The 14,874-nt window shown below is 44.4% G+C and overlaps 1 protein-coding gene across 4 annotated transcripts in view; it reads left to right on the top strand.

Annotated features, from left to right (window-relative positions):
• The first annotated feature begins 228 nt into the window (after positions 1 to 228).
• The window catches only part of LOC111250369 (core-binding factor subunit beta-like), a 31,358-nt gene continuing 16,712 nt past the window's right edge, over positions 229 to 14,874 (top strand). Inside the window, exons 1-3 of one of the 4 annotated variants that reach the window (XM_086988948.1) lie at positions 239 to 562; positions 741 to 1,210; positions 2,913 to 3,011. In XM_086988948.1, coding sequence (XP_086845074.1) covers positions 989 to 1,210; positions 2,913 to 3,011 — 321 coding nt within the window. In that variant the 5' untranslated portion in view covers positions 239 to 562; positions 741 to 988. Of the gene's footprint in view, positions 1,211 to 2,912; positions 3,012 to 14,874 lie in introns of all 4 variants that reach the window. The other 3 variants (XM_086988947.1, XM_086988949.1, XM_022805504.2) reach the window with 3 other exon arrangements.

Genomic DNA, 14,874 nt, shown 5'->3' with positions numbered 1-14,874 from the left:
CAGCTGCTAGACAGGGCTCTCCTCATTTAACCCCAGTATTTAAATCCGAATCGAGTTAGACTGTGCTACCATCAAAAATACCAGGCACGCCCCAATTGCGCGTTGTATCCATCGAACCTTCGACGGTAGGAAGTGACGCCATAGCTGTCCTCCTCTCCACTCGAAGTCAGTGACAGAGCGGCTGGGAGGTGCTTAGTTCTCCAATGGGCGGAGCCTCTCAGCTGCGAGGGAATGGCTGTACGATTATTTGCTCTGACACCGACGGAGACCGGGCCAGAGCACACTGCGCGTGCGTTAATCCACACGACAAACTGTTCACCCCGACCAAAGAAAGCCCGATACTCACCAGAATCGGCGCTTGCTAATCGCTTGTATGCGCTGGGCGATTTTTCATGTGTTTTTCATGCTGCTGTACTGCACTCCATCGACTGGTGACGTTTATGCAGCTATCTTGTAACAAAAACAATAACAAACGACTAAGAGGCAAAATAGCCCCTGCAAGACCAAATGCGAATCGCATCAAACCGGCGAGTCCGTCAATTGCGTGTGGCTTGTTCGTTGTGTACGTATGTATGTTTTGGTTGAAATTTGCTTTTGTACTAATTGTGTTTGAATACTGATGCATGATTTTGAGGGATCAAGTCAAAACTCTGAAGAAAGCGTAAAGAAACAGGTGTGCAAGAAGTCGCGAATATCGTTTAAAAAATAGACTATTTCTCTGCGTGTTCGTCAATCCATAGCGGAGCGTTCGAATAAACTAGCGTTTCAGTTTACTATACCGGCAAGCAATTAGGAAACGCGCGCGCCGCCAGCGTTCTATGTTGCTCTCACGCAAGAAAAAACCGTAGTGCTGTTCCGGCTGCTGTGTTGTATAGTGCGTTGGGCGCCGTTAGTTGGACTTGTGAAGGTCTACCAGGGGGGCAGCGGCTCTCCCGAACCCCTTGCCAAAGTGGCGTTACTAACTTCGTTTCCGGCGGATGCTGCGGCCATGCTTCCTTACGAGCAGCCCACGATCTTTGAGGACCTGGCGAGGTGTATGCTAAACGTACCTCGGGTGGTGCTCAATCAACGGGCAAAGTTCGAAAGTGACGATCTGCTTAAAAAGTGCGCTCGAGAAAGTGAGGTAAAATACACGGGGTACAAAGACCGGCCCCGTGACGAGCGCGAATATCGGTTCAAGCTCGGTCTTCGAGAAGGCAGAGTGGAAGTGGTACGTACGAAACGGTCGTCATCTTGTGCATGACGGTTTAGACTATAAAACAAAATCCGTATAACGTCGCAACTGTCTCGACCTTTATTGAATAATAACACAGACTACGTTTTTTTTTTTCAATTTAATATATCGCTTTTTCTTGTAGAATAGTTAAGCATCTGCCTTTACATATCAACTTGACCTGGGTCATGCCTAGGACTTTGCCATTAACGATTTGGGTATACCGTGTATCATATTGTGCGCCAAGGTCTCTAGTTGAAAGTAACAGTAAAAACGGTGCTTTATATACTAAAGATCACAGCGGAAACGTAGAATCGATTGATATTTGCGTATAAAACATATGCACTGATATTTTTTAACAATGAATAACCGCTCAACAGCGTCTCTGATTTCGCAAAAAAAAACAAACGAAGGATTGTTTGGCTTTTTTTTGTTGTTTGCAACATGTCTAAACCTTACAAAAATCTAGGTATTTTGCAACGACCTATTTTTCAAGGCTATTCAATTAAGTGACACGCTAATTACACCCTGATGACAGGCTCTCTGAAACCGATAGGGTGACAATAAACAGGTGCCCGGTTTTCTCATATCCAGCATCCATACACGCGCATCATACGTCGTACACGTATCGTCCAGGAGCAAAAACAACCTAATCTACCGGTGGCCATTTAGTCAAGCGAGACGTGTCTGTATTGGGGATTTTTCGCTCTCTGTTTGTAACCTCAAGCCTTATGTAAACGTGTTTGAGTAGCGGCCAAAATTTTGTCGTTATGGCACTATTTATAAATGTGCTAATAATAATAATGATGAACAGGTATCATAACAAAACTATGCTCGGTCGCATTATGCAGAAATTGTCCTGCTATTGAGAGCATAATTGATTGAATATCGGCGTTAAAGGTAACAAACAAATAAGTGCAGTGGCCAAAACGAACTCATTATTATATAACACTACCATCTTAAGTACCATCGCAACAAATCCCGTACAAATTTAAACGGTATCCATAACAACTATATCTATCTAAAGCGATATTTTTCTACGTAATCGTTTAGATCGATTATAACATGATGCTAGAAAATTGTAGTTGTCTTAATAATTTCATAGTCTACTATAGATCCTGAACGAAAAACTCTCTAGCTATAACTGACAAATCCAGGGAGCAATGTATGTATCTGTGTTTATTTTCGTTACTCAAGCAAATATTTGAAGTTAATTACGGAAATATTGCATTTGTGACTGCGTGCACTTCGCTCCCGAGACCCGTTTAGAGGTTTCTCAAATTTAGTTATCTGATATAAACCCAAGTTTACTTGTGTATATCAGCCTAATCAGCATCGCTCTGCCTAGTCAATCGGTCGATCAGACAGATCGCGTACGGTTGTACCACTACGTTGTAGCGCTTATTAAATAGGCGCAGTGCAAGGTCTCCTTAGGTACCTATATATCACATGTTCATTGTATGTGAACCGTATTTAACGACATGCTAGGACATCTGAACGTCGAAGGGGGGCACAACGCATTGGCATGGAACCAACTTGCCTATTTAGATTAATAGTAATGAGAGCGATGTATGTATATGCCCTTGATCACAGACGAGCAACTTGGCAAAGATGTTGGTCTTGGCCAAATTTTTCAATTATGGTATTTTATAGTCCAGTTATAGTGTATTGCCTAACTGTAGAGTGAAAACCTTTTCAGGCATACACGGCTCACGGAACCAACCTTCAACTGGCGTTTCCCGGCTGCGCGACTGGTTTTTCCAACGAGTATTGCGATTTCAACAAGCAACCTGGAAGGGTGAGTCAGTTCTATGAATTGGTTTTAGCTATCTCATGTAATGAGCAAATGTTTGTCTGGCCTTAATGTATTTTACCCGAAACTTCCCAAGCGAAACCTAGCCATTAGTGATTAATATTACCCGTTAACCGTTTAGAGCAAGTTAACGAAGCGACAAATCGTACGCTTGACGTTTACTGGAATACGTTGCATTTCTTATTTAATTTCTATATATATATATATGACGTTCCAGTCGGACACCTCTGCTGGCTGTCATTGTTTTTGACATTTATAGTCACGCTTCAAGCTGGATTCAGTGGACCACGACTCTCCCCATAGTTAGTCGTTTACTAAAACCAGCCTCGAGGTAGCTTCATGTGTCTCGCGTTCGGGTATTTACCTTCAAATCATTCCCAGTTCAAGGGTTCTGAAGTGTACGATATGTATACTGGGTTACACTGGGCTTTTCAAATGTACGGTGCAGCTAAAACCAACTGGGCAGCGGAACGTGAAATCGGCCTGACTTAAGCAGGAGCCCAAACAAGCCCGCGCATTGTTTTCGGGATAAGCAGTCAGTTATTCGAGTGCGGTAGAATGAAATACTCCGATCCGACCTAGACGGTTTTGCTACTGAGAAGTTCACTGAGATTCGATTGGTAAGCTCGATTAAATAAGACAAGCACTAGGACAGACTGGAGCTATATGAAAAGCATTCCGGGTAGGATACTGCAGCGCGTCAATAAAAAGTATGTTCGCTCATTTCATTTCGCTAGTCCTGCTGCTAGATCTAATGGTTTAGGCTAATTGAACGGACTAATTGTGTCTATGACATGATCCTTTGTTGACAACTCGGAAATTGAACCGGGTCATGCTGTAAAAAGTCCATAATACGAACCGATCCTGTTTTACGATGCATCGGTGTCTAGGAGAGGATCCAAGATGCGATCGCACCTCATAAATTTATCTGATTCCAAGTAGGTCTACGTTTGCAGTATACTCAAACTACCAACTTGATAGCATATAGCTCCTAGCGTTTCGTTCTCAGTGACGCTTTCTCCCGCTGCGACTTCCTCTAAGCTTATTGTTATATATGTTCAATAGTCATGTGCTTCTTTGGCCCAAAGCCGACCTCAGAGATGACATAGATGTACTGCAGCATACAATTAGACACATTAAATTCAATTGCCATCTAATTGGTGTGGCCCTTCAAAGAATCTTGCTTCGTTTGGGCCGGCTTGATCAACGCTCCTCCTTCGCCAGGTGGAGGCGAAAGACCGCCACGCCGCCTCCTCTAAAGGCAACTTTCGGCATTGCCCGACGAAACGAGATTCACAACTGGTGGTAGCAACAGCAATCATAATAGCAAGTAAGACACAGCGTCGCCTGGTGATACGGGCCACACATCGAGTTCAGTTGAGGTCGAACCAATATCGAAGCTCGAACGGGTACTGATAACCTTCAGGAAATCCATTGGAGAAGGAAAGAAGCGGCCGCCTACAAGAAGTCTGCCTGATGAAGGTTGCGGCCAAAATGTTTGTATTGTCTATAGTGAACATCAGAGGCGGAAAAACGCTCCGCCGGTAACGCAGAGTTTGCTCGCCTTTTCTGTTACCTGAAATTGATGAGTGACGAAAATTCGTTGCGGGTTTGTCTGTTTTTCTGTGAACCATGCGAAACAACGACATACTCAGTATGGCAGGCGGCAGTGCGGCATTTTGTCGAGGCTTCGGCCCTCAAGCGAGGATGCGGTAAGGAAGCGAACCTGACCTCAAAAGTTATATATAACTATCTGAGTAACAAATATTTGTCTCGAACGGTGCTGTACGGAGATAATAGCAAAAGTCGCTTCTGTAGCATACTGACGAACAAGAAGTTATCGAAAAACGCAAGATAGCCAGAGGCTCACACAGTTGTCAGCCAAACGCTGAGGCTGTTGTACTGCCAATCACGTATCTATCCCGGGACTGGGTTTATTTTCTGTCTCAGACCTGCCACTATCAGAGCTGTTATCCTACTCATTTTTGAAATGCTATACGATTTCCCTTACTTTTTTCTATATGTCCTCATTTAGCTAGCTGTATGCGGATGATACAGTGCTTTATCTGCACCACGATCTCGTTTTCCTTCGGGTAGAAACTGCGAGAGTTTTTAGTCCCCCACTAAAATGATATGAGGCAAAGAGAGGGTGAGCACTTTTGTCTAATATCTTTTCGGACTCATCTGCCTATCTCTGACGGCCGGCAAACCTTTGCATCTTCCACTTACCTAACTACAACTGTACGATAGCCTACGATCAGTTATGTATTAGTTGTTTTCGTAGGCTCTCTGTCCTGTTCATCTAGTGTGGCGAGTCAGTCACAATTCCAAGGGCAGTCCCACGACCCAGCGTCGTTAAGGAAGAAATGATGTCATCACTTTTATACTCTAGTACTACTACTAAGTACTTCTACAAGTACTATGATGTACACCGGCACCGCTTCCCCTTGGAGCCTTATATGTCCTTCATATTTACTCAGGCTAGACAGCCTAGGCCTTGTGTTATCAGGCGCCGAAGCCACTGCTGCTGGGAAGATGCTTTCGCCCATCGAGGACATGGCTGGCGGGTGAAATCTTTTCGACGATGGCGAACAGCAACATAAATGTAAGCAATACTTGTCGTCCACAGAAAGAAAACTGGCTAGACTTGTTCCGATAGTAGAAGAGGCATGCGCCTCATAGGCGCACCGTGTTCTTCGCACGGTGTGCCGCTTTTCTTGGCGGCACTTTGAATTCTTCCCTGTTACTCCTTACTGGGCCCATGTACCGAGTGGTAGAAAGACACAAGGTCGAGATATGGCGAGCAACAACAGACACTCTCCGTGTATAGGCATGTGACACAATCAACGAGTTCGCAATGGCTAGCGGGTGACAGGATCGCTCTAGAAAGTTGCCTATCTACAATCCAATGATGGGTGCTGTGACGACGTTCGGTACGAGGCGAATCACCTGGGAGAGATCAAGCTGAGCTAGAGATTATTATTGGGAAACGAGACATCCGTCGGTGGGACACACACAAATCCGGCAACTCCCGCGACTCTCCGGCATCGTTGTCCGAAATGCTGGAACTCCTACTATAGTCTGACGCGCGAGCACTGGGAAGCTGAACGGCAGCTGAAAGCACGTGCGTGCCCTGGGCGATCTGGGAAGTAGCATAACTATGGCCCTGCTTTGTTCCTTATTTATATTTGAAAGGTGAATTAGCGACGTATGTACATTTTTAGATTCTTTAGGGATGGTGACTTCTCTAATGGAAGTAATCACTTAGCGAAGACTCGTAATGATTCGTGTGTGTCGTGCCGAGGTGGGCACCATATTGCGCATCTGGAACTAGCATTGCTATTGAGCGCACAGCTTGAGTGAGTAGTGCACGCTGCAGACGATATTGTAATTTGTTACTTACCGTGCACAAAGAGTGATCATGATAGACTGACTCTGCGTAGTCCGAGTACTGCTAAGTTGCTGCAACGAATTGTAAAAGAAGTTTTAGCAGCTATGCATGTTTTTCAAGTTCAAGAAAGCTTAGTTTTATCTTCATTCAGTTATTGCTCGTCACTTCCCGCGCAATCTATTGCATGACACAGTTTATCTAACCAGGATCTACATCTCGACGATAGGAAAGAACTCCGTAATAGGAGTTTATATCATGTAACCTTTTTCCATGAAACTATGTATATGGATATTATCAAGTATGGCCTACAGGCGTCATCGCGTTTCTTTAACATTTTGCTAAAGTCTTTTGCATCCGATTTGTTTCCAAGTTAATTTCGGTTCCCATCGAAGCGCGCACGCATTCTGTACCTTCAGGCGGGTGGCCCTTCGGCACTGGTTCCTCAGCAATTTTCCGCCAACATGTGTTGTCTACATGTCTCGTCGTCGAATCCAATGACGAATTCATATCTTTCGGTCACGTGTAGGGGATTTTAAAATCCCCTGTCATGATCGGAGTGCCTAGCCCCACTTCAGTCCTACCGTTCATAGGCCAACCTTCCTTCGGCGCGACTCCCCTCCTGGAGTTCACCTCCGTTCATCACCATTCTTGGACTCGCCTTTCTCTTTCGTTCTACCCCATAGCAACTACAGCATGTCCGAGCAACTCCAGCTTTGCCGACTTATAAGGGCAACTTCCTAAGCAAAGCCCAGCGGGCGATTTGAGACGGGATTCCATAGCCTGGCGAATGCGTTTTTTGACACGAACGTGATTGTAGTAATTATTTTGGCATTAGCTTGTACTTGCCGCCGAAGGGACTATGTTGTGCAGCAGCGGAGCCAAACTCGGGAAATAGTCTCCCTTGAGGAAGCTCGGAGCGGTGACTGAGTCAGAGGAATCTCTGTTCCTTCTCAGATCCTGTTAGCCGCGCTTGAGTACCCCTGGCGCGTATGCTCAGAGCTAGCAGGAGCGATCCACGCTGCGAGTACAGCCATTGCATTTCGACTTCGACTCACCTCGAATATCTTTGGCCTGACTTCGGCACACACAGAGGCATTTCTACATATGGTGTTTATATACAGTGTCGCTAGAACTCAACTAGAGTTGAGGTAACAATGAAGGGTCGGTACATTGGCGTCAGCAGTAAGAGTCATCCTCGTAAATACTAAATAAGCATATACCGTGCACTCGTCTAATATTCGACTACTATCACAATAGTTTGTCTTGAATAAAAAAAAAAAACTTCAGGTTGGCCTAATGTATACTGTAAACATTATCACTGAGGTATTTTCAGGCTATCCCTGGCTGTTTCAGGCTGCGATGTTCCGCCCGAAACCAGCTTAAAACGATAACACCAGCAAATTACAACTTCCTCACAAATAATAGTATAGCTTGCTCTTCAAAACTGACTGTTGAAAGGAGAGCTAACGGTTCGGTGTACATACACCGTTGAATCCGCATCATCCGGTTTATATATCTGTGCTTAGCCTACGGACTTGGCGAGCCTTTGGCGAGGACTTGGCCAGACCCCGCATAAAAAAGAATACCCTTGCCATTTGCTCGCTTCTGCCAGCTCTATCCGCTGAAGTTGGCCGTCTTAGTTACCAAGTTGCCTTTACCACTGTATGAACCCACTGACACTCATATCAGAATGGTACCAAAAATACTCGCTGAAATAGACGCGGCGATAGGGGGGTCATTAAGAGTGCCGCCCCATGCAAAGCACCGTTTTGGGTATTTTGCCTGTTCCTCGGAAGCTCGTTCATCCGCTGAGCCGACGCATGCTCCTCCGTATATTATAGAACTGTTTGAGACGTTATTGTTCAGAACACAGGCATTCGATGTATGAACCAGTCTCAGTGGGTGCCATGGAGCACCATCTACCTGCAATTATCCTACGTACATCTGTTTTCATCGCTCGCTCCTTCGTGCATTGCTCCGTAGATCCGTCCGTCCATCCGTAGAACTGAGCTGATGGAGATCAACCTTGCCGCAGCGACCGCTCTTGCCGTATAGCCAACGATGTATTCCTCTACTGATCGCTTCTGGCCGATTCAAGATAGTAGTAGTTGGCGTATTGATCGGCCTCCGCGGATTTGTTGTCTTATGAATCAAGACATGACACATGCCAGGAAGCAGCGATGCTCGGCGAAGAAAAGGACGGGACAAGCATATTGATCTTAACGGGCAACGGAGGATACTAACACAGGGACGTCCACCAGACATCGACGAAAAACTTTTGCCCGCTTGTCAATGGCATTGTTTAGCGAAGGGTTAGCACTTACTCTGAGTCGCACATCCATAAAGAAGGCCGGTGATGCTAGGCTACCGCAGACATGTACACAACGTAAAGCTACATTCGACTGCGGCGACAGCGTCAATTGTTTGTTCTTACTTGTTCGTATGAATTATTTATACTTTCATAGTTCTGTCATCGCTAAGGATAGCTGCTTATCCATGACCAATCTGTTCCTGAGCAGATAAATTTAGTTAATGTCCAGGCATGTGTCAAAATTATATACATATGTACCAATTTTTATTTATTTATCACTTGGCATGACAACTAATTTATCAGTCATATGTTATATCGTTGGCAGAATCGCATGATCATTTGTTGTCTTACAGCGTAATCTCTAGCGCTCCATAGAGTTCGTTCATTCTGGCCCACAAATTGCTTGTATGGCCGTATATAATACATATACTGTACATAGAGTGGTTTGTACCGTAGTGTGCATTAAAATTGATGAACCGCATTTATAGGAACTAAGTACTTCTATTATGAGTCTCCTGCGGGGTTCATAGAGATGCAATGGGGCAACGCCATGCTGTCATACCTTCAAAGGTTCGTCACCAGACATGGCTATTGTTGTTTTTATTGTAGTAGTTGATATAGCAGCAATAACAACAACAACTACCCGGCGCCCCTGAGGTGTTTGTTGTCCGATGCTGTTGTTCTCAATTTTTTACTCTGCTCGTCCATTTAACTGTCTGTTTGTATGTGACCGTTTTTGTGTCGCCGCTGGTTTGTTGAGTTCGTCTAGCCATTTCGGTGACTTTGCGGCTCTCCCTCGATACGGCGCGATTTTCGTTCGACTGTGGCCATTTTCTGCTGTTTGTCGGCCGTCACCATTGGCACTATAGCTGGAACAGCGGCCGTCAACGCCGCCGGTCTTGGCTTGTTGCCGTTGTTGTTATTATTGTCATTACATTAGCATTATTTCACCATTAAGGCCGCGTCATGAAGGCAGAACGCACTGTAGATGTTGGATTCGCCGGCTGCTGCTGATGCCGCCAAGTATTATATATATATATATATATATATATATATAGGAAGAGGACGAATTTACCGCTGGCGTTATTAAGCGTCGCCTGGGAGGTGGGCCCTTGACGTCAGCCACTCGCACTGCTGATTTACTGTTGTCGCCGTGCGATGTCGCTGAAGTGGCGACAAATCGAACCTTAATGCTTGGCAGTACTTGTAGGGGGAGGGACCTACGAATGGGCATTATCTTCCTCTGTGCGCAGAAAATTCAGCCACTGGTATTGTTTCTACTAATACAACTGCTGACAAGGTATCGGACTCTGCTAAAAAGTCTTATGGCGCTACATGCTTGTATGGCAACATGTACAATGTAGCTGCGGTGCATATGTGCGCGATACGGATGCCTGTCTACAAAGCATACGGCCTACAGGCCAGCTTGGAGCACCACCCAACGTCCGATGGCGATAAACGCGATACGTTGGCTTTGTGAGTGTGGATCGCCTTTAAAGCACACTGTCTGATGATATACATTTGCGCATCCGGTAAGAACCTGGTTGTTCAGTCAGCTAAATTATATGATCCTATTTCTGTCATATATGTTACTACTAGATGCCCCCACGAAAGAACGGGTGACAGCAAACCCCGCGGATCCTTTGCTCATGCGGCCGATCTAAAAAAAATGTGTGGCTTCCTAAAGGAATTCCAATAGTGCTACTGCAGCCTTATTGCACCGAATAGGACATTATAATCACCCTTAATTAACCATTAACGTTAAGTAACCTTTTTGTTGAAATTGTACAACTTGAGTCTTACACAGTTTTATAAGAACAAAACTAGAGAGAGAGAGAGAGAGAGAGAGAGAGAGAGAGAGCTTTACATTCTGAAGAGACGTTTTTTGGCGATACTCGACCTGAAACGGGCTTGGATCAATTGACTCTACTAGTATCGAAATCTTCTGTGAGTAACGCGTTAATTTCGGGTCTGGCTAAGTTAAATCACCCAACGATTACCTACAGTCTACTTTAACTTCGAGCGATGCCATTGGCAATGACCATGACAGGGGACAGAAGCACTATTATGTATGTAGCGAATTAATAAACCAATGAAATGTTAACTATTGCTTTTGTACCATAGGGGAATTCAGCCACCATTATCGATATCCTAAGGGGCAAAAACTGAATCGGCGTCCAATTTAGGCGTATGCTCTATCCTCTGTATGTATGCGTATGTGTGGGTATATGATTTTATTTATACGAGAAGGTGTAGAGATAAAAGGTACGAGCAATTGGCTGTCTTTGTTGGACGTCTCGTCGTTTCCCTTTCTCGCTCTAGATTTAGGGGTGATGGGTAAATTGCACGTTAGGTCACTCGTGCAGTTGGGCCGCAGGAGACAACGAAGGTGACTTTGGAAGTTGGTCGACAAGACTCGTCACCAAGGCTATTAGAATTACAGGTTAGATTACACCTAGCAACTGACTAATTCCTTGCACTATGTGACTCAGGCTATACCGAATAAATACCAAGGCTTTAGGGAAGTTATGGTTTATGGGACCCAAGTTTAGGGAAATTATGCTATTGAATCTTAACTTGAATAGATCAGTCTCACGTACGTAATCAACGTCTTTCCAAGTAGGCAGGGTTCATGGTGACGTTGTAGGAACTACCTGAACAGAGGGTCGTTTCATTTTGCTTCTAGCGTTGTTTTTCAATAGCTTGTTAGGATGTTGCGACTACTTGTACCATTGTCCTTTTCTTCATGCAGCTACTGTAGCTTGCTTCGTATTTTGAAGGAACGACAGCCTATGAGTTGTTTTTTGCGACGACATATAACAAACAACAGTTGCAATTCTGTATGTCTGCACATATCGTAATAAAGCGATCTTAATTATGCACCGCTATTGCCTTGTCAAGGTCGAAAGGTGATCCAAATAGTGCCAACATTTTATTCGAATACATTCGTATCGTGCATGCGCTAGCCTAATGTCGTCTGCCACCGAGCGAATAATTGCACCGAAATTTAATACTATAATAGCAATAACAACAACTACTATTACGTATACACATGTCCGCACATGTAACAATGTAAACGTACACAGGCACCCATATATCTCTCGTGCACACATTATGGTGATAACAACATATTAAGATTACGGTTGCTGCCCTATTGGATTCACTGCCTATGCTGTCGTCCAATTAGTGGGCTCCGTAAGTGCCCAAGTACTCCGGGGACCGCTTCTATTCCCGTTGTGCTGTCGGCCATCACTATTGTTACATGTAATTACATCAAAAGGCATTTTCGTAGGTGCCAGGTACGAGCAGTATTCATTTTTTTCCTGAATTCTCAACGCCATCTTCGCTACGTCTCGATTCCTATCGAGTGTCCCCTGATACGGCAGTAGTCTCTTGCGGTCGACTGAAGCTGCTTTGGTTTTGGTACGCACACACAGGTACCATAGCTCACATCGCTTCTTCGTTGGCATTCTCTAATAGCTGAAGTAAAGTAGGGGTCCAGGTGACTTTTTAAGCTTATAGTTCGGCCACATGCTTCTGCCACGGTTCTCAGTAGCGTTAATAGCGAACTTTACTTCGCCTTTTTTTTGGTTAGGCTTTAAGCTAGCTCGTTTCCCATGTGGAACACACATAGGATGATGTTTTTTCACTGCACCCCTCAAACAATGACGTTAATGATCATAATGAGGGTGATGACTAGGTACGCTGATTCATTTAGTAACGTTTCGATTGACAAAATGTATAACCCAGTGCTGGGTTAGGTAAGGGACACGGGCGTTACGCCAGTGTTGCCGGCTGTGATGCTACGAAGCTAGCTTCTAAACACTGACGTGTTGAGAACCGATTTTGAACAGTGGCAACTTTGTATCGCAACTTAAGTTACACTGTAGTTGTGTTCATTGTTAGTTAAGAATAAGTAATAACTTCGGATGGGTTGTTCCTAGCGTATTTTAGGCCAGTCTCTAGGACAGGTATCATTTTCAATGGCTCTGTTTCATCTTGATTGCAAATAGCATCGTACGGTGACAAGAACGAATAGTCTAGCCCTTCAGAGTACCATTATGTTGGCCTTTTTGTTGCTGTCGCCATAAACATCTATGCGATATGTAATAAATATTACATCTCCGTAACGTCTGCCCAACGGATGTAATACCCCATTAGCGTTACGCGACAAGTTATATTTGTAGATGGCCACAGCCGTTGAACACTTATGTGATGTGGGCAGCACGACAAAGAAATACTGTCTTATGCTAGTGGATCGCCGCATCTATTAGGCCACGAATCAAAGACGTACTATACGGCACGAGATCGCTAATGAAGAAGGAAAAACGTCGTTTTCTCTCCCTGCTTTTCCTTCTGACAACGCATCTAGCTTCGGGCTTGCCAGCCAGGCACCGAGCGTGGCTGGGCTTCTCAGCGGAGGACCTTTTTTCGCTTGATCCATACGAATTTCTTGTCTTTTTGGATGCTACGTAGGACAGCAAAAGTAGCGTTTAGCACGTCCCGTTCGTCGATTATGATCATGCGGGCGCTGGAACAGATAACAGGATTGTCGCCACATGGTCACGGTGTAATTCAGCGATAGCAACTGCGAGCTCTGCAGGCCTGAAGTTCAAGTTTCGAGGGCAGGACTTGTTTGCATTGTCTCTTCGTCAGCGATTTTCTCAGGCTCCATCTACGAGCCACTTTATCGGATGTAGACGGCACGAAATAAGTTATTAACCCGCGTCTTAGTGCACGACATGACAATCTCATAAGTCGATGGGTCAAAATAATCAACTTGAACTGCTTGAACGTGCGCTGTCATCCTGTAATGTAAGACAGATATATCGATATACAGAAAGGTATCCACCAGTCGCCCGTATCTGCAACATCTTTTCGAGTGGTGTAGCAGGCTGATTGTGCCCCCTGATGACAATGAAGCTATGCAGTTGATTTACACTTATCTACTATTCGAGTCCACTTAAACACGACTATTAATATTTTAATACTCCGCGTAACTTTAACCATATTGGTAATATGTATTTAATACTGTTTGTTATGATGCAATCTATGCACGAGGTCTATATAAGCAATTGTCGCATTCTGCGTAGGGCTAACAACAACGCGAAATTTCAAACGCCGTAAAACATGTTCCTTCTATACGTCCAGCACTTCTATTAGGGCCGATTGGTTGTTAACCCGATGCGTATCCACGCGGAATGTTTGTATCGGCATTTTATTACTTTCCGAATGGTGCACATATATATATATTGTCCAAGGAAAAAAAATTCGTTATTCCACCCACTTTTGTATGTGACAGTATCGGTTCATTGGACCGACGGTGGCCTGCGCGCTGTTATCATTGTTTGGGGTGGTGTTTTCAACAGTGTTCAGTAAAAAACATCGAACTCAGCCGGAACAGCGCCGCCTGGACAACTGGTAAAATTGAACGATACGAGTAATACGTTGCACGCAGGCATGTTATTATTATTATTATTAGTATCTTGCAGAAGATGTCCACAGCTACAGGAGCTCTGTATCGACGGAGTGTCCGTAGAGGTATTTGTCGAAAGCGATCGGTGTCTGTCGATAATTAAAGTCATTATACTGCCAACGGCCCCTATGACGACGCGCTCCATTTAGCCAAAGCGGAGCGATTTCAACAATGACGTTGAACACGATAGTGACGTTTGCTGATGTGCAGTGACTACAGCGCATGTGAAAGAATCATTCAGTCAGTCTACATAACTTTGTCATGTCATTCGTAGATAATTATACGGTGTATAATAAGAATAGTTATTATTATCTTAATTATTTTGGTTATGATTTGACACCAGCCGCCAGTCAGCTATCGGTAGCCATCCCATGGCAGGCTCCCGTTGCCCTATCGTAAAGTCGACGGACAGGTAAAAAGAAGCGAACGAAGAAACTAACTGATAAGCCCCACTTCTTTTTTTACACTTCTGATTACCTGATCTGATTACTAACAGGAAAAAGCTGACATAATTGTAATTTACATATATATATATATTTACTTGTATATTATTAGGTTTGAAGAGCGGTTGTTGTCATACGGTACTGCCAGCCTTGAATAGCTTATCTAAACCTGTCCATGTCGATACGCAGTCTCTTAGCCTTGATGCTAAGTTCCCAACGAGAGTGAC

Source organism: Varroa destructor, unplaced genomic scaffold (genome assembly GCF_002443255.2).
Source record: "Varroa destructor unplaced genomic scaffold, Vdes_3.0 BEIS01000004.1, whole genome shotgun sequence".
Taxonomy (NCBI): domain Eukaryota; kingdom Metazoa; phylum Arthropoda; class Arachnida; order Mesostigmata; family Varroidae; genus Varroa; species Varroa destructor.
The sequence above is the reverse complement of the archived record's forward strand: the minus strand, read 5'-3'. Positions and strand labels throughout refer to the sequence as shown.